General features: G+C 42.8%; 2 protein-coding genes across 16 annotated transcripts in view; one reads left to right on the forward strand and one right to left on the reverse strand.

Annotated features, from left to right (window-relative positions):
• Positions 1–10580, reverse strand: part of Ate1 (arginyltransferase 1) — a 129127-nt gene extending 118547 nt beyond the window's left edge. For 5 of the 11 annotated variants that reach the window (XM_006507264.2, XM_030242026.1, XM_030242027.1 and 2 more), the window contains exons 1-4: positions 9317–9536; positions 6066–6129; positions 3723–3785; positions 772–875 (exon numbers count right to left, since the gene is read on the reverse strand). In XM_006507264.2, coding sequence (XP_006507327.1) covers positions 772–875; positions 3723–3785; positions 6066–6129; positions 9317–9422 — 337 coding nt within the window. In that variant the 5' untranslated portion in view covers positions 9423–9536. Of the gene's footprint in view, positions 1–771; positions 876–3722; positions 3786–6065; positions 6130–9316; positions 9542–9837 lie in introns of those variants that run through there. The other 6 variants (NM_001271343.1, NM_001029895.3, NM_001136054.2 and 3 more) reach the window with 3 other exon arrangements.
• Positions 9552–20600, forward strand: Gm4275 (predicted gene 4275). Of its 5 annotated transcripts, none has more exons than XR_869987.2 (4): positions 9552–9806; positions 13838–14017; positions 17212–17287; positions 18660–19254. XR_869987.2 is itself a non-coding variant. In XM_006508430.4 (3 exons), exons 1-3 carry the CDS (start codon positions 15831–15833, stop codon positions 19461–19463), a joined length of 1086 nt encoding a protein of 361 aa, XP_006508493.1. In that variant the 5' UTR covers positions 15030–15830; the 3' UTR covers positions 19464–20600. The 5 variants fall into 5 exon arrangements, 2 of the variants coding, with proteins under 2 accessions (XP_006508493.1, XP_011240264.1); XR_869988.3 differs by lacking the exon at positions 9552–9806 and adding an exon at positions 10650–10870; XR_869989.3 differs by lacking the exon at positions 9552–9806 and adding an exon at positions 13325–13678.
• The last annotated feature ends 284 nt before the right edge of the window (positions 20601–20884 follow it).

Consider the following 20884-nt stretch of genomic DNA (forward strand, 5'->3'; position numbering starts at 1 on the left):
TAAAACACTGAAAAGAAAATCTGAAAAAGTAAAATAAAGTAAATGATACTAATAAACTTTTAGGTATAGGGAAGGCACTGACAATTTAAAATTGATCAGATAACTAAGACAACTTCATAAAATACTGTTTAGTGAAAAAAAAGCAATTTTTTTCTACTGTGCGTTTGTAATGCCTTTGTGTAATGTTTGTGTGGAAGACAGAAGACAACTTTCAGGAGTTAGCCATTGCCTTCTACCTTGTTTGTAAATGAGTGTCTCACTTATGCTGTGCTGGGCACTCCGGGCCTATGTCCTGAACTGCAACCTTGGGGCAATTCTCTCATCTCCAGCTCCCATCTTCACTAGGAACGCAGGGGCTACACAACACTATTTCCGGCTTTTCATCTGGTCTCCAGGACCAACCCAGGAAGTCAGGCTTGCACAGCAGTGCAGTTACCTGCTGAGTCATCTCTCCCTCATTTGAGCAGACGGGTTGTCAAAGCATTTGAATAAAACACTTCAATTTAAAAACTCACAACATTTTACAATGACCCTTAATTTTCTTTTAAAGGCAGGCTCTGTTAGCACGTACTCACTACATCCTTACTGGAGGGTCTAGTGAGGCAGATGGTGGTATCGCTCCATCACTGGCCTTATGATATTAGCATAGGATTATTTTATAAAAGCCTCCTTCCCCTGCTTGACCTGAATTAGACATGTGAAAGGGGGAGCCTTGGAAAGATACATTTTAATGTTCACAGCAAACAGTTTCCAGACCAGATCTCATCTTACCCTCACAATTGCCTTTCGAGATCTCTCCTTTAGCCAGAAATTTCAGCATTTTTTTCAAAACTTTCTTGTGAGATTTTGATGGCTGAAACTGTAAAGGATGACACCTAGAAAAGCAAATCAATATTTTAAAAGTGAACTAAAGCTTTTAGTAAGATCAGTTCAGGATAGTATATTGTAGATTGCAGCAAATTTCATGCTTGGAGTTTTTTGTGAAGAAGAAACATAAGGCAGCCTCTAATCCTACTCCAGATCTCACCATAACTACAGTTAAAGGATTTCTTAAAAGGTAAGAAGGAAAAAAAGAGAAGGAAAAGGAGGGAAAAACACATAAACCAGAGGAAAAAAGAGAAGGCAAAAAAAAATACTGGAAGGTGGAAAACATAGGTGGGTAGGTAGATAGATAGATAGGTACCGATGTGTGTGTGTGTGTGTGTGTGTGTGTGTGTGTGTGTGTGTGTGCTCGAGCAGAGTAGCTGACTTAGGTAAACAAAATCCAATCCTAACTCAACAATGGAAAAAACAGTAAGATATACAATTTTCTCTATATCAGTGGTTCTCAACCTGTGGGTCGTGACCCCTCTAGCTAATAAATGATCATTTCACAGGGGTTACCTAAGACCATAGAAAAATCCAGACATCTATACTATAATTCATAACAATACAGTTATGAAATAGCAACAAAAATAATGTTATGGTTGGGGGTCACCACAACAAGAGGAACTGTATTAAAGGTCACAGCACTAAGGAGGTTGAGATACTATAGATTACCTCTAAAAATCTTATATACTGTTGATAGGTGACACCTCTGAAACTGTAGTGAAGCTAGGTCTAAAATTAAGAAGACCCATTCCAAATCTGCTTTCAAGACAGTCCTATGTCAGACCTCCTTCTTAACTCCACATAGTTGACTCCTTACACAATTCAGCTTTCAGGGAAGAACAAAAGACAGGGCCTTCTGCATGTCACATACACTTAGAACAGGAAGCAGAATGAAGTCTACAGACTAAATGTTGAGGGCTCCATCTAACCCGTGACCATTAGTACTGCACACATTCTCTCAAAAAAGGAATCAGATCTAAAAATATTTACATCACAGAACAGCCCAACTAACACAATTTATCTGAAGCCTATAGAAAAAAAATGACCCATTCTTTAGATGAACTTTTTCCTGGGACACTGAAAAGCTACGGTCAGAACACTTGAGCAGAGTCTCTACTACAAAGATAGGTGCCAGACAAACTGAAGAGTACAGACTATGTATGAACGAAACTGAAAAACTTCCTTTGAGGAAATCTCTTACTTTTCTAAACTTGTTACAACCACAACAGCAGTACCACCACCACCACCACCAAAAAATTGTTTTCAGTTGTAGAAACTGATGGGGAAAAAATTAAGTAGATTTATTTCTCAAAAGGTTCAAAAAAAAAAAAAAGATGAAAAACAGGAAAGAAAAAAGTAGGAAAGCAATCTAAGGATTCAATATCTGAATAGAAGCACTGGAGGAAAAATAACCTATTAGCAAAGTATTTCAAGCAAATGCTTCCACTCTGAAAGACTTCAAAAGAATACATTTTAGACAAGGGAATGAAAAAAAAAAAAAAAACCAAAAATGCCACCAGACATGGTGGCACATGCCTTTAATTCCAGCATTCAGGAGGCAGAGGCAGACAAATCTTTGTGCATTCAAGGCCAGCCTGGTCTACAAAGTGTGTTCCAGAACAGCCCAGACCATTATGCAGAGAAACCCTATCTCCAAAAACCTCCCATACAAATATTGTACATTTTTCCTCACATGTAGATGTTAGCTTTTAAGCCTTCAAAAGGCCTGCTACAACCCATATGGCCACAGATATTAGGTATCAAGAAAGGGACCAAGGAAGGAAGAGAGGATTCCTAAAAGACAGAGAAGTAGACTATATAGCTCTAGAGGACAGTGGGGAAACTGGGTAAGAGGATTAAATTGGAGGGGGATAGATAAGAATGATAAGAATGTGGAGGAACAATTAACACCAAGAGCCATTTGAGGGGTCATATGAAAACCCACTTCTCTAGAAACTTCCTAAAATAGAAACTATATGAAAGAAATAGAAATGGAGTTACCAAATACTGGAGACAAAGCCCCAGCCAGACATCCTTTGTCACCAAGTCAAACATCCAGTGACAGTGAGTGGGCTACATCCAGTTGAGTCACTGACCAAAGTACACCATAAAATCAAGCTGTAGGGCATTTTTTTAATTAGTGATTGATGGGGGAGGGCCCAACCTATTGTGCCTGGGCTGGTGGTCCTGGGTTCTATAACCAGGCTGAGCAAGCCATGGGGAGTATGGCTTGCTCCAGTACGCAGCATTCCTCCATGACCTATCAGCTCCTGCCTCCAAGTTCTAGCCCTGTCTGAGTTCCTGTCCTGAGCTCCTCCAATGATATACTATGATGTGGAAGTATAAGCTAAATAAGCCCTTTTCTCCCTAACTTGATTTTGGTGATGGTATTTCACTGCACCAACAGAAACCCTAACTAAAACAGGGTCCTAGCACTAAGGGATAATAGACAGGAACTTGCACCCCTAGCCAAGAAGCTATCAACAATTGACAGCTACTTGCAAAGGAAAAAATAGTTTACTTCTTCCAATTAAAAAAAAAAGACCACCAAAGGACGGCAGCAAATACCTCGAAGCCCAGCACTCAGGAGGCAGAGGCAAACTATTTACCAGTAGTTCATAGTAGCCACTATCTAACAAACAAAGTATTTTTTCATATCATCTTTGTACCAGGACTAGACTGACTAAACAATATTAGAATCTATTTGTCAACACATGAATCAAATCAGTATGTAGAAAAGACAATTCATTTACTTTCCTTTTCCTTCTAATGTCTAATTAAGGTAGAAATAGTATTTTAAAATTCTAAGATTCTACTTTAAATACACACAATCTTTTCATTGTAGATCTTACCTTATTGTATACTGAGGACAGCATGTTTGATCCATGACAGGTTTGTACACATATTTCCCACTTCTAAAATTATAAAAATAGCTTGTTAATTTCTTATATACTTTTCACATGTACCAAAATAGAAAAAAAAACCACCTTTTTCCTTCCTAAACCTTAACAGGTGTATTACAAGGTCAGTCCTGCAACTCCTTCGGTGTCTTCAGCTGTTACTATCCCAGTACCACAGGGACAGTAGTGAAACTGCTTCGTGTGACGAGCCTGCATCATTGGCTCAGTAGCTATGAACACGGACTGCTTTTCCAGAGGTCCCAAGCTCAGCTGCCAGCACTCAAAGCCCCATTACTTCAGCTCCAGGGGCTCCAACACCTCTGGCTTCTGTAGATACCATATTCACATGTATACATGCATACAGACACACACCCATAGGCATAATTTTAAGAATTATAAAAATATTTTTAAAATAATAATAAAAAAAGTCCATGAGGCTACAGGACTGATGGAGCCTGCTTAGGATGACACATACACACAATTGTCCGCCTACCTCAGTACCACATAACTAGCCTCAGTTATCGACACTGTAGCCATGTCAGGGGTAGAACCACTCATTCATTTCTCAAGCCAGAGTTATTTTAGACTATTTCTCTAACTCACCTCTGTATCCTATTAGGAAGCATCTATGTATAAAACATACCTAAATTTGTCCTCTCCTCATTGCCACTAAGATAGAAGCCCTTGTTTCTTCTCTGGACTCTGTCTTCCTGCCTCTCAAATACCTCTGACATACAAATGAACCTTTTGAAACAAATCACATCATATTGCTCTCATATAAAATCTCTGAATGTCTCCTTCTCACCTTAAACATGATCCTTATCATGTCGTCCAAAATTGTACAACATCTGGCCGTCATCTACATTTTGAAACTCACATTAAGTTTAAAATGAGTATTAACATTTTAATTGGTTTGCTCAATCCTAGCTCTAGAGAACACTAGCTTTCAGCACTTAATGCTTATTATTGTTTACAATTATTCAAGAAACGTTCCCAAAAGTTACTTAAAAATAACTATCCATCCAGACTTGGTGGTGTACACATTTAACCCAAGTGCTCAGGAGGTAGACACAGGCCTACACAGAGTACCAGACCAGTCAGGGGTACATAGTAAGAAAAAAGAAAAATTACCAAGAAAACACAGTGTATGAACAATTATAGAATCAGTTAACCAACAGGTGTGTGTGTGTGTGTGTGTGTGTGTGTGTGTCTGCGTGCAATTGTGTAAGGCAATCCTGAGTCACTGAGACAGCTCTATGGATGAAGGCATTTGCTGGCCAGACTGAAGGCCTGATCTCAGCCCCAGAACCCACGTGACAGAAGTAAAGAACCCTCCCGCAGGTTGTCCTCTGAGCTGTATAAGTATTGTAGTACACACAAGCTCATCCCCAAATACAAATAAGTAAACATTTTTTTAAAAGGCAATCTAGGTACTGGGAAGACAGCTCAGTAAGAAAAGCCCTTGCTGTGCAAGCATGAGGATTGGAGTCCAGATCACCAAAGCCAGGCGTGCAATGGTCATCAGGGAGGGTGCTTGCTGCTAAGCATGCACAAGAGTGCTCGAGCACTCGAGCGTGTTCTCTCTCTCTCTCTCTCTCTCTCATTCTCACACACTCTCCCCCCATACTCACTCACTCTACCCCTTCTCATATACGTACACACACACATATAATAAAAATATTTTAAAACAATTTTTTTAATGAATGCCAAGTACCATCAAAAATTTATATTAATTTTTCTTTTTTGTTTTTGAGACAGGGCCTCATCAAGTAGCCCTGGCTGGCCTGAAGCTCACTGTGTAGACCAAGCTATTCTCAAACTCACAGAGATCCACCCACCTCTGCTCCCTAGTGCTGGGATTACTGGCCTGGGACACCACATTCAGCAACAGATAGTGTTAATTTTATAAGATGATAAAGGCATGGTAGATAAGTTAAAAGGGAAACTATTTCTTCTCAGATATGTATGTTGCAATATGCTTTCTGCAATAATAATTAACATGTAATCTACTGTCAAATGCTTTGGAGAGGAGGGAAAACATAGAGAATCAGTGAAAAAATAGAATAATTCCAGAAACTGTCAAAGGTTAGTAATAAGCATACAAGGTATGTAATATATTTTACTTTATGCATAATTTTTAACTTTGCCAATAAATTTCTAAGAACAAAAAACTACACTACACAAAAGAACATAATAAACAGCTCCGTAAAAGAATATCCTGAGGGCAATTCTCACTATGCAGCTATAAGAAGCAACTAAGCAATAACAAAACGCATCTGTGTTAAAGAACCTTACCTTCTCCATCCTCGGTCTATAAGATCCTGATAATCCTGCACTGTCATGGAATGTGCCCACATGCCTGAAAAAGTAAGTACCATGTTAGCTCCAGCACACCCTATTGTCTTCTTGTTAAAACCCTTAAGTGTTCTTTACAAGAAAAAACAGGTAAGTTAGAGGAGGTGTGGTAAAACTGCAAAGGCAGAGACAGGTGGATCTCTGGGCATCCCAGGCCAGACTGGGCTACCTAGTTAGACCCTGTGTAAAAAATAAATTAAAAATAAAAATGGCAAATTTAGACTAAAGTTCTAGAACATTCAAATTGGAGTAAAAAAAAGTCTGCATTTACTTTACACCTAACATAATACGTACAACACAAACAAAAAATAAGTTATATTAATTCTAAGGTAGGAGTGGTGACACAAACCTGTAATCCTAGAATTTAGGAGGTAAATGCATGTGGAGTCAGATGGTGGAGTCAGGAGTCAGGAGTCAGGGTTTAAGACCAACCTCAGCTATATAATAAATTTGAAACCAACCTGAGTAACATAAGATCCTGTGTGTTTGGGGGGGAGGGGGTATTAAGTCAGGTGTGGTGGCACACACCTTTGATCTCAGCACTCAAGAGGCAGAGGCAGGAACATCTCTATGAGTTCAAGGCCAGCCTTGGCTACAAAGTGACTCTAGGAGTCCAGGCAAGTCAGGGCTATATAAGAGACCCATTCTCAAAACAGGAACAAAAAAAAAAGAAATCTAATCTAAAGAATCAAATATATCAAAAGTGACTCCTACTCCATTTAATTAAAAATTAATAAATCATCTCAATTCTCACTGGAATTGTAGACTTCACACAAACTTTCAGAGAACCTCCAGTGAGTTAACACACTGGTCTCACCTATTTGAGAGTTGCCATTAATTAGTTTACCTTCTATTGCTATGCAAGAAACACTATAATCAAATATGGTTTCGGGGTGAAAGGGTTTATTTCCTCTTACAGCTCACAAGGCATCATAGAAGGAAGTCAGAGCAGAAACTGGAGTCAGGGCCCTGGAAGCAAATACCTCAGGGCAGGGATCTAAAGGCAGGAAGTGAAGCAGAGGTCGGGGAAGAACACTGACTACTGACTAGCTCTTCTTGGCTTGCTAGAACTGGTTTCTTGTACATCCCAGTACCCCATGCCCAGAGCTGGGCCCTCCTATATTAATCACTAATCAAAATATGTCACAAAAGACTTAACTACAGGCCATGGGAGAGCGGCAGTTTCTCAGTTGAGGTTTCCACTTTCCAGGTAACTCTAGCTTGTGTCAAGCTGACCAGCACAAAGGTATGTTAGTTCTACTACTTGCTATGCATAATATATATAGCACAGGCTTGACCCTTAAAAATAGGACAAACATATACAGACATACTCATTCAAAATAAATGAACTGACAGTAACTGGCATCCCAAGGGAACAAGATGATGATGACAGAGCCTCTGAAATTATCAATTCAGTGAAATAACTATGACACTGTGGACGAGGGGACAAAAATGATGGGGATTAACATGTAAAGGACATACCTGAACTAAAACTTAAAACGACGAGTTTTTTTCTTCCTGAAGAAATTGTACCAGCTATATATAGAAACATGCTTTATAGAGTGGCAAGCGAGGAGGGGAGAAATGGTGTCAAGTTCCAGTAAAAATGTTAGCATACCAGTTCTATAACCTTCATTTCAGTTCCTGCCCCAAGGTTCCTTCCTGCCTCCACTTCTTGCCCTGACTTCTCAATGGAGCGAAAGCTCTAAGACGAAATAAGCCCTTTCCTCCCCAAACTGCACTTGATCATGGTGGTTATCACAGCAATCCAAAGCAAAACTAGTGACTAGTCACTCGCTGACACCAACAAGTTATTCTGAGCCTCAAAGGAATCCTCTGTAGTTCTGAGGCCACTCAGATATAACAAGAGTTCCTACAACAGTCACCCAACAGAAGAGTGCCTTACAGGAAAGACGAAAACTGAAATGCTGGGAATTTATAGTTATCTTTCTAGATGATAAAACTGTTCTTCAACAAATCTTGAAGCACAAAATATTTATATTGTCCAATTTTCTCTAATACGAAATTACTAGGGGTAGGGGTAGTAAGGTCCTCCCTATTAAAATATGTTTCAGTCACATAATACTGGCAAATATTATAGTCAGAATATAAAAATTCTGAAAAAGAATAGTATCTCTATCACTCAAAGTGAGCCACTGTCATTTGATGTGCTTTCTTGGCCTTATTTGGGCTTTATTGGACCGTATTCCTCTCAGCTGTCACGTGTACTCGGCTGTCATCTGCATCCTGTTTATTTAACCCTATGCTCCAAGCGTTTTTTTCACTTAACTGGTCTTCGTAATCCGTGCATCTAACGATTGTATAACTGTCTACCCAAGGCCGCGGTTCACCTAATAATACACTTTCTCCTAATAAACACTTTTAATGCATCCATAAACCAAAATCCCGTGCACAGCCAAACCACTAAACTGTCTTTCAAAACGGGTAAATCTCTAACCTAAATTTATAGTCAAGTTACCTTGCTTCCACCTGCAGGATTATTCTAAACCATCCATCCTAGATTCTGTATTTGCCGATCATGACACGGCAGACAATAAGTACATATTCGGCTTACAAACAAATCTTCCGTAAGAAACCTGAATCCTAGCCCGGTGGTGATGCACACCTTTGATCCCAGACCCTCGGGAGGCAGGGGCAGGCGGATCTCTGAATTCCAGGCCAGCCTGGTCTACAGAGTGGATTCCAGGACAGCCAGAGCTACACAGAAAACGTTTGTCTCGAAAAGCCAGAAAAATAAAATAAAATAAAAAGAAAAGAAACCTAAAGCCTGAAGGAACACCGTTATTACGGTCTTCAAGATGGATTGGCACAATGACATGGTATAAATCCCTGATTTAAAAAAAAAGTCGAGCAGGTATTTTATCAAAATATCAAGCCGATCTCGGTTTCCAGTACGTTCTCCCAGACACTTTCTCCAAAATGACAGCGAACAGGTGTGCACGCACACGCCCCTCTACACATGCAGCAGGGGGCCTCGGCTGCCGCGGGGATGGATGCAGGGCGGCCGTCAGCTCCCAGGAGCCTCCCCATCTCCCTTCCCGTCTCCCAGAGCAGCCGCTGAGGGAGCAAGGGTGGAGGACACCCGGCTCTTCACGACGCTCCCCCAGGCTGCGGCCACCCAAGACCCTCACAGAGCCCGAAGCACACGCCCGCCGGCCGAGCTCGCTCACCATAGGAGCGACTGCCCAACTTGTTCTTGCAGTAGCCACACTGGAAGGAGGTCTGGCCCTCAAAATACTCTACAAGGCTAGGTGAAGGCGCGCTCCAAGAAGCCATGTCCGCGACCCCGCCGCCGCTGCGCCACCCAGTCCTACGCAGCCGCCGCTACCGCCGCCTTCGCCTCCACCACCCCACAATGCAACGCGCGCGCCTCCGAAGATCGCGCGAAGCCACTCGAGTGCTCCCGGGCTGGAAGGACCGGACGCCCTACGTCACTGACGCCGCCCGCGCCATGTTGACTGCGGGCAGCCGTCCGCTAGTTCCGTTCCTCCTCTGTGAGGGGCGGCTACCCCCTAGGGAGGGCGAGGGCGGGAAGACCGGGATGGAAAGGAAGCCGGCTGAGGAGAGACCAATGGGACCGGGAAGCTGGAGTCGGGTGACCAACGGCCTCAACCCGCGCGGCAGGCCTGCCAGGACGTAGCGAGAGCCTGGCTGAAGCCGGTAAAGGCGACCTGGACGGCGGGACACTCACCACACGACGTCTTGCCCTCCCTGGACTCGCAGTAGCCGCAGTAGTAGCCGGCCTTCAGGCCCTTGTATTCCACCACCGAGGCCATGGCCGCCGCTGTGGGCTTGAGGAGCGGCCACGCCTCTCAGCGCGGGGAACCTCGGGGAAGGGCCGAGAGCGCGGGGGTTGCCGGGTTCGCGGCTCTCCGCCGATCCCCGGTCAGGCCACTGGCCGCCAGCCTGGGTTGCAGGGGTGCGTCTCGGAACCCAGTGTTTAGTGGCCAGCAGGTTACTTGTCCAGTCAACAGCAGTCCTTGTCACTGACGCGATCTCTCAGCCCGCTTTACAGATAGGGAAACTGAGGCTCCAGGTTGGGATTCACCCGGTCATTTGCGCTCTGTAGTTGAAGGTTAACCTCGAGTTCTGCGCCTGACCACCTGTGAGGAACGAGGAGCCGGAGCTGGCTTGATAGAGAGGGATCTAGAATCCAAACAACTCTGCTAGAGCGGAATGTCCAATGACGAAGCGACACTTTCCTCTTTTAAAGGGAGTTTTAAATATCACTCAAAAAGAATTTTTAACTCTTCAGGCTGAACATTTACATAATCTGAATTCACTCCATGGGTCTCCAATTTGCAAAGAACGTGTTTTAGGGAATGAGGTTGTGAGGCAAAGTGTAAAAATAAAGGCATGCTCCTACCAAGATAATATTCCTTAGCTTTCTCCTCTGCGTACACAGATGTTTAAGTCTGTCTGGCATAATTTCCATAGTCGACAATATGGTGAATTCCTTTTTGCAGTGTCTAGAAAGTGCAATCAGGAAACTTTTTTTTTTAATTATGTTTGTGGGTGTTTAGCCTGCAAGTAGATATGTGTACAACCTTCATCCAATGCTGGAGGCATCCAGAAGGCATTGTAGACCCTGAAACCTTGACGGGCAGACAATTCTGAGCCACTCATGTAAGATTGAAAGGATGGAAAAATACAGCCTCAACTCCAGCCTCCTAAGAAGCCCTAAATACCACAAATTCCAGACCCTGCTCCCTGCCAGTATACAGGTAAAAGGTCACACTTCCGTGCTGTTCCAGGGCCCGCTTCCTGTATGGAACTAGGTGAAAGAGCATTAAGACAGACCCTTGAATACGTGATCCTGGCCTAGTAAGATAACAGGAGGAGAGGAGCTGACTAACTGCTTATCTAGCAACTGTAAAGTGCTTGCACAATGGAAGGAAAGATTACACACTGAAAGAACTGCGTGGGGTCTTGATGCTATGAAATGATTGGTTTGCGAAACGCAGGCTTTGTTGTAACCCCATAAAAGCTGTCCCAATTCTGCACTCGTGGTCCGTGGTCCTCTACCCCTGCGTGGTGTACTGGGCCCCAGAGCACGCCTGGAATAAAAAGTCCTCTTGCGGTTTGCATCAAGGCCGTTTCTTGTGAGTGATTTGGGGTGTCGCCTCTCCTGAGTCAGAACGTGGGGGAGTCCTCACTTTGTGGGTCTTTCAACATCAAATATGATGCTGGGAACCAAACTCTGTGTCTTCTGCAAGATCATCAAGTGCTCTTAACCACTGAGCCACCACCTCTCCTGCCGGTGAACAAACTTATTTTTCAACTGTTAATGAACCTAGATGACCTAGAACTCTGGACCTCCCCCCCCCCCGCCCCCCAGGCTCCACTGTGCTGGAATCCCGGGTGTGCACCACTGTACATGGCTAAATGTATAAACTTTTAAAGGAAATTTCAACGGTTTTGACCCTAAGGTTTTCCGTGCTAAAGATGCATCTAGTTAAGTTTAATAATGAATTCAGGGCCTGGTGACCAACGTTGTTCATACAGTTGTTTAAGAACCTAGCAGGTGACCATGTAATACAGAAGTGTAAAATTAGAACTTGTTGCAGCTCAGTGCCCATAGTTTTATGGAACACTTCATCTGCTTCATGTTTCATACCAAGGATCAATGGATTGACCCAAAGAGGGCAGAAGGCCCTGCTCTACATAGAAGGTACGCAGAAAGGCTTTTGACCTTTTCTTGAACAATAGCTCCCCATCCCACACAGCAGAAATAATTTCACTTTTTTTTAAAAGATTTATTTATTATGTCTAAGTACACTGTAGCTGTCTTCAGACACACCAGAGAGGCTGTCAGATATCATTACAGATGGTTGTGAGCCACCATGTGGTTGCTGGGATTTGAACTCAGGACCTTTGAAAGAGCAGTCAGTGCTCTTAACCGCTGAGCCATCTCTCCAGCCCTGATTTCACTTTTTTTAAAGATTATTTTTATTTTTGTGTATGATCGTTTTGCACACCAGTTCATGCCTGGTGCCTTAAGAATCCACATGAGGGCATAGGACCCCTTGGAACTAGAATTACAGACAGCCGTGCTCTGCCTTGTCGATGCTGGGAAACAGATCCCAGGTCCCCTGACATAGCAGCGAGTGATCTCAACTGTGGAGCCATGTCTTCAGCCCTCTGTCTCACTTTCTTGCCCCTTAGAGATATGGTCTTACTATGCAGCCCTGGCCATCCTGGAGCTCACGACGCAGGCCAGACATGGCTCAAACTCAGAAAGATCTGCCTGCCTCGGCATCTGAAATGCTGCAATTAAAGAAATGCACCACCACGACCAGTACTGGTTTCACTGCCCTTGATTTCTGTTACCCATTGTCAACCACTGACCACAGTTCAGTGTATAATGTCCTAAAATGAACAACTCAGAAGTTTTAAGCTGAGCATCATTGTGTGTCAGGTGATGGGACTGCTTGTTGTCCCTGGCACGTGAATCGTGGCCTGCAGTTCCATGCTGTATGTGTTACCTCCATCAGTTACTCTCCATTATTGACTGTCAGGGTATTGCAATCTCTGTGTTAAAGTAGCCCTGATTTACCAACTGATATCAAAGCTTAACAATAGTCATGCCACTATTTGGAGCATGCCAAAAATCAACCAGAAATTGCTTCTTTTAAGTGAACAGGAAAAAACTCTCCACTTAATTAGGAAAAAAAAAATCTTTACTGAGGTTGCTAAGATACAGTGCAATAAGACATCTTCAGAGAACTGAAGCAGGGGGATCACAAATTGGGAACCAGCCTGAGCTACAGAGCTACCCTGACTCAAAACAATATTTAGTTTTTCATATACTGGGTTCACATACATTGTTAATCTTTTACTGTGCCCAATTTATACATTAAACTTGGTCATAGGTATATATAGTTTGGGAGAAAAACTATATATAGGCTTCAGTACTATCTATCTACAGTTCCAGATATGCACTGGGGGTCTTGAAATAATAATATAGGGGGCTGGTGAGATGGCTCAGTGGTTAAGAACACTGACTGCTCTTCCTGAGGTCCTGAGTTCAATTCCCAGCAACCACATGGTGGCTCACAACCATCCGTAATGGGATCTGACGCCCTCTTCTGGTGCGTCTGAAGACAGCAACAGTGTGCTCAAATAAATAATTTTTTAAATTATAGATATAAAAAAATAAAAGGAAACTACTGTACTCTCCTCTCACTTTGCCTCAGCCTGAGGCAGTACACTCTAGAATATTCCAACCTTGTACAGTAATAATGAGAATGTCCTAAGTCCTTGGGCATGTATGGTAATTCACCTAGTATTACAACAACATTGTCAGATGGAAGAGGTAAAGCAGAAAGGCTGAATAACTTGCTGAATGCCGTGCAACAAGTAAGGGACAAACAGGAGGGATAAACAGTAATAAAAGGAACGCAAACGCCTTTAATCTTAGCACTGCAGAGGCGGATTGGATCACTGTACATCTGCGGTCTGAGCTGCACAGGGAGTTCCGGTCAGCCAGGGTTACGCAATGAGACCCTGTCTGGGAAAAAACAAAACCACAGGTACCGGGTGTCCACCTATGTGAAACAATGGTTCCTGGGTGGCTACATTCTGCTAAAAGCCAAAGACAGATATATTTTTTTTCTATTCTAGGCCAGATGAGAGGAGGGAAAGCAAAGCATGGGTTTGTCTTAACTGTGTTTCCCTTTCTTCCTTGACAGATGAAGCTGCTGATGCTGCTCACTTTCAGCGACTCGGTCACATTGGTTTATGTTACCAAGCACCGAGCACTGGTAATGGGGAGGACTTCTGTGGAGGACTCGCAGGCCCATGCAGTGCAACTAAGGAAGGGAAGTGAGACATCCTCCTTTTCCTCCAAAGATTCTGTGAGAGAACCTAAGGTAAGCCAGAGAACAATGGGTTTGAGGCAAACAGATAACTTGAGGGCAGAGAAGGGAGCGTTCTACAGGGAGCAGTGGCATGGTGAAGAGCGCACCAGTGGCAGGAAGAGTCCCAGAAGATGCTTTCCTTGGGACACCTGGATTGGACTCCATCTTGTCAAGACCTGGCTCCTCAGTCTGCTACATACTAACTACATACTACATACTAACTACATACTAGCTACATACTAGCTACATAGTAGCTACATAGTAGCTACACGAGGCTACTGAGCACCTAAAATGTAGCTTGTATCACTGGGGGACAAAATTAGAGTTAACAAATAACAAGCAGGAAAATGGCTGGGGAGGTGACTCAGAAAGTAAGGGCATTTACTGTCAAGTCTGATTGTCCACACTTGTCATCCCTGGGACCCACATGGTAGGAGAGATCTGACGTCTACTGATCCTCCCCTCCCACTATAGTAAAAATGCACCCCGCACATACACACGCACACAGAAAAGGAAGCGATTATTTTTTTCAAAGCAACCCAGAATTTTATCTATCATACCCAAACTGCAGAAAATAATGAAATAATCCAGGAAGTGAAAGAATTCTCTTCAGAAACCATAGAAACAGGAATGAATTATTCTGAGTATTCTGAGAAAAACAAAACCTAGAGTTCTATATCCTGAGAACTTACCCTTCAAACGTGAAAGAAAAATCCAGTTTCCCATGAAGGAATGTGTCTGCCTGCTTTGAATAAACTGTATATTCTTCAGGGGAAGGAATCAATGATGGGTAATTAGGATGTTCTTTTTTTTTTTTTTTGAGACAGGGTTTCTCTGTGTAGCCCTGGCTGTCCTGCAACTTACTTTGTAGACCAGGCTGGCCTCGAACTCAGAAATCTGCCTGCCTCTGCCTCCCAAGTGCTGGGATTAAAGGTGTGCGCCATCATGCCCAGCTTTTTTTTTTTTTTTTTTGAAGCCTCAGTTTCAAACACTTTTCAGATAACACATTTTGAGAGGGACAGATTTTATTTCTAACAGAAAAAGTCAGGTTGTAATTGATCACAATTTCTCCTTTCACATTGTATTTCTGAGAGCTAGAGATATCTCAATGGGCTACAGGATAATTTTCTTAGGATGAATAATTTCCACACATAAAATGTCATGAATTGAGTATGATTTTCACTAATCTGTATTTTTAACATTGAGGTACTTTCTGCTTCCTTGTCTTTAAATGTTGGTCAGCTAGGAGCATAAGTTAAATAGTGTGACTAAAGATGTATTAAAACCTCCATCAAAGCAGTATTTAGCTGAGTGGCATACCAGCTAGGAAATGATGAGACCCTATCTGGACCAGCAGTACACACATTTAGCTGCTAACAACACAGATATGTAGGCTCACCAAGCTATTTCTTCTGGTTCCATTCACATGGATTCTAGAACAGTTTATATTCTAAAACTCAAAAGCTGAGAAGATGGCCTCAGGGTTCTTAGCACTGTCTCGAACTACATATGCTACGGCTGAGTTCCTACGTCTTCAGAAATGGTCCCTTCTAGTTGCTGAGCAGCTGGGAGGAAAGTGCATCCCTTGCCAACTGACTATATCATCATAGACCACCTCACAGTGGGCTCCTTCCGGGACAGTGATGACACACAGAAAGCACTGACTGCTTTGTATTTCCTTAGAAATCAACCCAGGGCATCCTCAAGGATCAATAGTAGGTAGCTGAAAATCTGAACGAAAGGCAGAAATTCTGTGCGGCCTAGAGAATGAGAAATTAGAGGTCAGGGAGGAGAGGCAGAGAGGAAAGAAGAGTCAAGAACAGTGATGCTCTTCATGAAGCACAGAAGGGCAACTGCTAAAGCCAAGAGCACTGAGGAGAAAGAGAACCAGACCACAGAGCCAGCACAAGTGACCACACAGGCTTCCAGAATATGCAGCGAAAAGACCACCACAGCAGAACTGAGAGCTGTCACCTCACAGCAACCCATGGTGACAGACGCAGAGTGGTTTGGTCTGAGTGCCGAGGAACAGTAAGTGTTCCCACCATCTGGGATACAGGCAAAAGACTGTATGTCCACCTCTGGGAACCAATGGAGCCCCGGAGGACTCAGTGGCCGAAGAAACTAGCACCCAGACCACTAACAAGCCACTAACTTTCGTGGCTTCCATCCTCTTTTCCATAAATAGGAATAATGAATACTAACCTCATAAGACCGTTTAGAAGATTAATTCCATGTATACTTATATAATGGTTTCTATTGTAAATCTAAGACATGCTGCTAGAGAAACAACATAAATTCTTAAAGCAGTTGGAAATGAAATTAAAGACATATGATGAGGGTTTTGTACAGTTCTGTTCTAAAATCCTTCTGTTGCTGGTAAACCAGTGTTTATGCTTAGATTGATTGAGTAACGTAAGGCTAATCTCCACTAATCAGGTGAATAACTCCATGATGTCAGCCTGTGCTTTTATCCTAAAGAACAAACTTCCTTGCTATATTTTTCTTCATTAAGTTTTAAAACTTGCCTTCCAATTGTTTTAAAATCTATTTAAAGTGTAAATTTTCGAATTAGGCTTAGTGAAAGCAAAGACAGGCAGATCTCTTGAGTTATAGGCCAGTCAGTAAGAACCTGTCTTTAAAAAAAAAAAAAAAAAAAAACAGGGCTGGAGAGATGGCTCAGTCATTAAAAGTGAGATTCACAACCAATAAATAAATAGTCTATTTTAAGTGATAAAATCATGGATCATAAAGTTAGGCAAGTATTATAGGAAATCTATTATATATGTCTATGTAACTTGGAAGTTATACTTGGAAATTTAAAACTTTTCGTATCAAAACTTATTTTCTTCTTAATATATAAATACAGTAGTTTGTGGTATTTGAAATAGTAATAGCAACTCAGTCTTTCCTTTCCAGCTTTAAAGGCATTTCTGGCAGTCACAACTCCAAACCAAACAAACAAACTTCTTTAAACTTCAATCAAAATCACAAATGTCCTTTCACCGTGGGTAGACAGAAGCTAAACACACACCACAGAGTTCCACTTGCTGGCAGAGAAGGGCCCCTGCTACCTGCTGGCAGAGAGAGAAGGGCCCCTGCTACCTAAAAGCAGGTCCCAAATCCCTCCCAATGGGAGCTCATCCCAGAATATGTTTCCTGACACCTCCCTCCAATCCCAGTATAATTAATTTCTTTTCTTCTAGATTGGCCTGGGCTAAGAGTACTAAAGATCCTCGGATTGCAGTAGGCTCCTGTTCCCCACTAGAAAAGAAAATTAAGGTGAGGAAATATATTTGGCATGCACTTTGGGTCCTGTAATGAGATCATATAAAGTTTATTGGAGGTAAAGGAGGCCCAAGCATTTCAAGGGAGAAAGTAGATCCTCGCTCGGGCTTTACTTCCGTATTTGGTTCTCTGAGCAGCGCTGGCTGGACAGCATCAAACAGAACAGATACTATTTGTACTCTCACAGGACTTGTTCTAGTAAGAGATGATGCTAAAGAAACGGACTCCACAAACCGTGATGTCATAACAGCTCTGGGTTTTCTATGAAGACCGTGGAAGGCTGGAGGAGACAGTATGCCCGCCCAGATTGTCAAAGTTGTAAAAGTGCTTATCATAGATAGAGTTCCTGACGTGTGTTTTGGAAGAGTGTACTCACGTGGGAAAGAGAGACTCTTAGGGAACAGAATTCAGTGTGGCCGGAGCCTAATGAATATACAGTGAGCTGAAAACATGGTTTGAGAGTTAATGAGAGGCTGTGGACCCCACACTGAGATTTGAGGTTCTCTCCTAAATGGAGCAGCCAGGGTTTATACAAGAAAGTATCATGCTCAGATGTAGGTAATAAAAAAATCACTCTGGCTACAGTGTGGGCTTGGGGAAGCTGGGACAAAAGTGGTGGAGGCAGGGGGATGAAAGGAAATGACAGTGAAGGTGCAAGTGACAGGACTGAACTGGTGGGGACTGGAGAAAGAAGCAAGTGGAGATGCCAAATACAGTGACCAGGTCTGAACCCGAGAGGTCATGAGAGCAGGGCCGGGCCTTAGAAGTTTGGTTCAGCCCGACGGCTGCTTAAAATCAGTAGCTGTGCCATGGAGGAGCACCGTTTAGTATGCATCCACACGAGAAAGGCTAAATGCGATGGTGTTAAGGACAGACAGAGGGGTAGTCACAAGGTGGGAAAAAAGCAGGGATATTCAGCAAGCGAGGTAACAGAGGGTAAAAGCCAAGAATATGAAGTAAGGAAGAGTCTCTTTTATTGGCGAGCATTTGTGCTGAGGTGTCTTATATGCGCATTCAAGTGACCCAGTAAGTAGGTTTGACAACACAGAAATGAAATCTTTGAAACTCAGTAAGCAACAGATGAAGCATTCCCTTTTGATAAGACAGTAATGTCTCCAGTGTAAGAGCAAGAAGGCAGAGCCTGGGTAGATGGGCAGCGGCTCTGACGGTGGGAAAGGGGATGTGCTGGGTGCTTCCATTTTCTCAGGGAAGTCTAAATCAGAGTCCTCACCTAGGAGAGAATGTGGGTTGGGGGAGGGGGGGTGTAGGAGTGCCAGGCAGAGGTGTTAGCTCATTGACAGCTGTACTGTGGAACTAGAATAAAGAATATCCAACTTAAAAAGTTCTGATTACTCCCTCTGACAAGTGTTTAGGTGGCACCCATTCTTCAGGAGTGAGAAAACTGTTAGTCCAAAAGTTCCAACAGGAGAGTGAAACAGTTGATAAACTCAAGACCGTGTCTCCTGACTTCCGGTTTGCTCAAGCAGATGCCTACTACCATCAACAGCAACAGGAAATGATCAGAGAATCATGGAATTATAAACCAGAGGCAGAATGGGACGCTAACCCAGAAGAAGAGATGAAGCCAAAATGCAAAAAAACAGAGAACGGTAAAAAATGGGACTATCTAGTAACCGAGAGGGAGATGAATCACATAGAGAAACATATCCACAGAGCTGAGCGGGCTAGAGGCCTGAGGGACCACAAATACCGACTCATCCCTCAGAACCTCTCATGTGAAATGCTTTCCCCAAAGCCAGAGGATGAGAAGAAAAAAACTATCCCTATCCCGAGACCACATAAAACAGTACCCAAAAAGCCGAAAATGGCCTGGGCAAAGGAGCAGATGAAGCAACATAAAGACCGGATGATGAGAGCAAGAGTGCTCACCGAGCAGAGACAGGACCAAAGGAAGACTCCAAAGTTCACCAGCCATGGCCACCCTCACTTGAAATCAAAAGCGAAGAAAGAGGAAAAGAAAGAGTTTGAAAAAGTCAAAGCCTATCCCATCTTCCAGCCTTCCAAAGAAAAACTGATAGAAGTAATGGTTCTCATGGAAAAGTCGAAATCGGAAAATGTGCAAAAACCGCTCCAAAGGGGAATTCTGTGTATGCCACCGTTTTTGAAAAGTCAACTCGAAAAAAATAAAAAGCTTAAGCTATGTCCTTGATTATTGTGATTTCTTAGATGAGCATATTTCATAGTAATGAGTACAATGAACTCCTAGAAACCAGACATTGAAGCGGGTGGGGGTGGGGGAATGGCAGCTCTAGACACACATACCTGGTGTTGTACACAGTCTGGTGGTGCTGAGACCTCAAGCCGTATGGTTCCATTTTTATAGTCATCTCTGGGCTAGGAATAAGAAATTTAAATGACAGAATGACAGCTTATGGTATAAGATTGGCGGAGGAGGGTCTGTAGTATTTTTTGGTGATGGTTGCATGCCCCATTAATTGATTTGAAGACACCATATCATACCCTAATTGAGTTGGATTGTGTGTATACACTCAACCAAGCCGTTTTGACAGAAAAAGAAAGGATTGCTAGTGTTTAGAGAACAAAGTCTACACTTCGTTCAAAACCCTGAAGGCAGAGCAGGGGAGACATTTCAGCAGGCAAAAGTGCTTGTTACCCAGGGCTTGAGTTCAGATGCCCAGGATTCATGTAAAGGTCAGTCATAGGTGCACAGGTCTGTAATCCCAGTATTCTGATCGCTAGACAGAAAGAAGGTGGAAATTAAATCCCCAGAAACCTTATGAGCAGTAAGTAGTACACGGTACAGCAGCAAACAAAAGGGGGCAGGAGAGGCCTGGAACCCAAAGCTACGCTCGAACCACTAGATGTGCACTGTGGTATGCATGTAATCCAAACAGACCTGCCTATGTGCGTGCACACATATCACATACATACACAAAATATCACATATACACACACAGACACATACACAAAATATCACATACACACATATCACATATACACATACACAAAAAGAAAGAAAATCTTGAAGGCGTTGTGGTAATCGCTAAGAAATTGGCAAGTGGTTTGGATAGACTAATGGATACTAAATAGGTGTCTGAGCAGTGGTCTGTGCAAGACGGTCAAAAAAGACCACGAGGGTAGTACTGATTGGTTAAGAATGGGGAAGGGGGGGGCGTATTTTAGAATTAAAAATCCTGCAAAATATGGCAAAAATGTTGGTACAAAAATCCTAAGATTTGTGAAATAGTTTTTAGTATATGTTTTTAAATGGCCCATGAGCTGACCAATGATCAGTTAACATAGATCCAGTCTCTTGAAGTTTAGGCACATAAAAGGTTTTGGGACTACTCCCAATATATATGCATTATCATATAAAGCACCAGAATCAAACAGTGGGAGGGAACCAGGGAGGGGCAGACATCAATCAAGTATGTAGACTTGCCAGATGGCTCAGCGGTAAGAGCACTCACTGACTGCTCTTCCAGAGTTCGATTCTCTGCAACCACATGGTGGTTCACAACCATCTGTAATGGAATCTGATGCCCTCTTCTGGTGTGTCTGAAGACAGCAACAGTGTACTCACATACATAAAATAAATAAATCTTTTAA

This window comes from Mus musculus, chromosome 7 (genome assembly GCF_000001635.26).
Source record: "Mus musculus strain C57BL/6J chromosome 7, GRCm38.p6 C57BL/6J".
Lineage (NCBI taxonomy): Eukaryota > Metazoa > Chordata > Mammalia > Rodentia > Muridae > Mus > Mus musculus.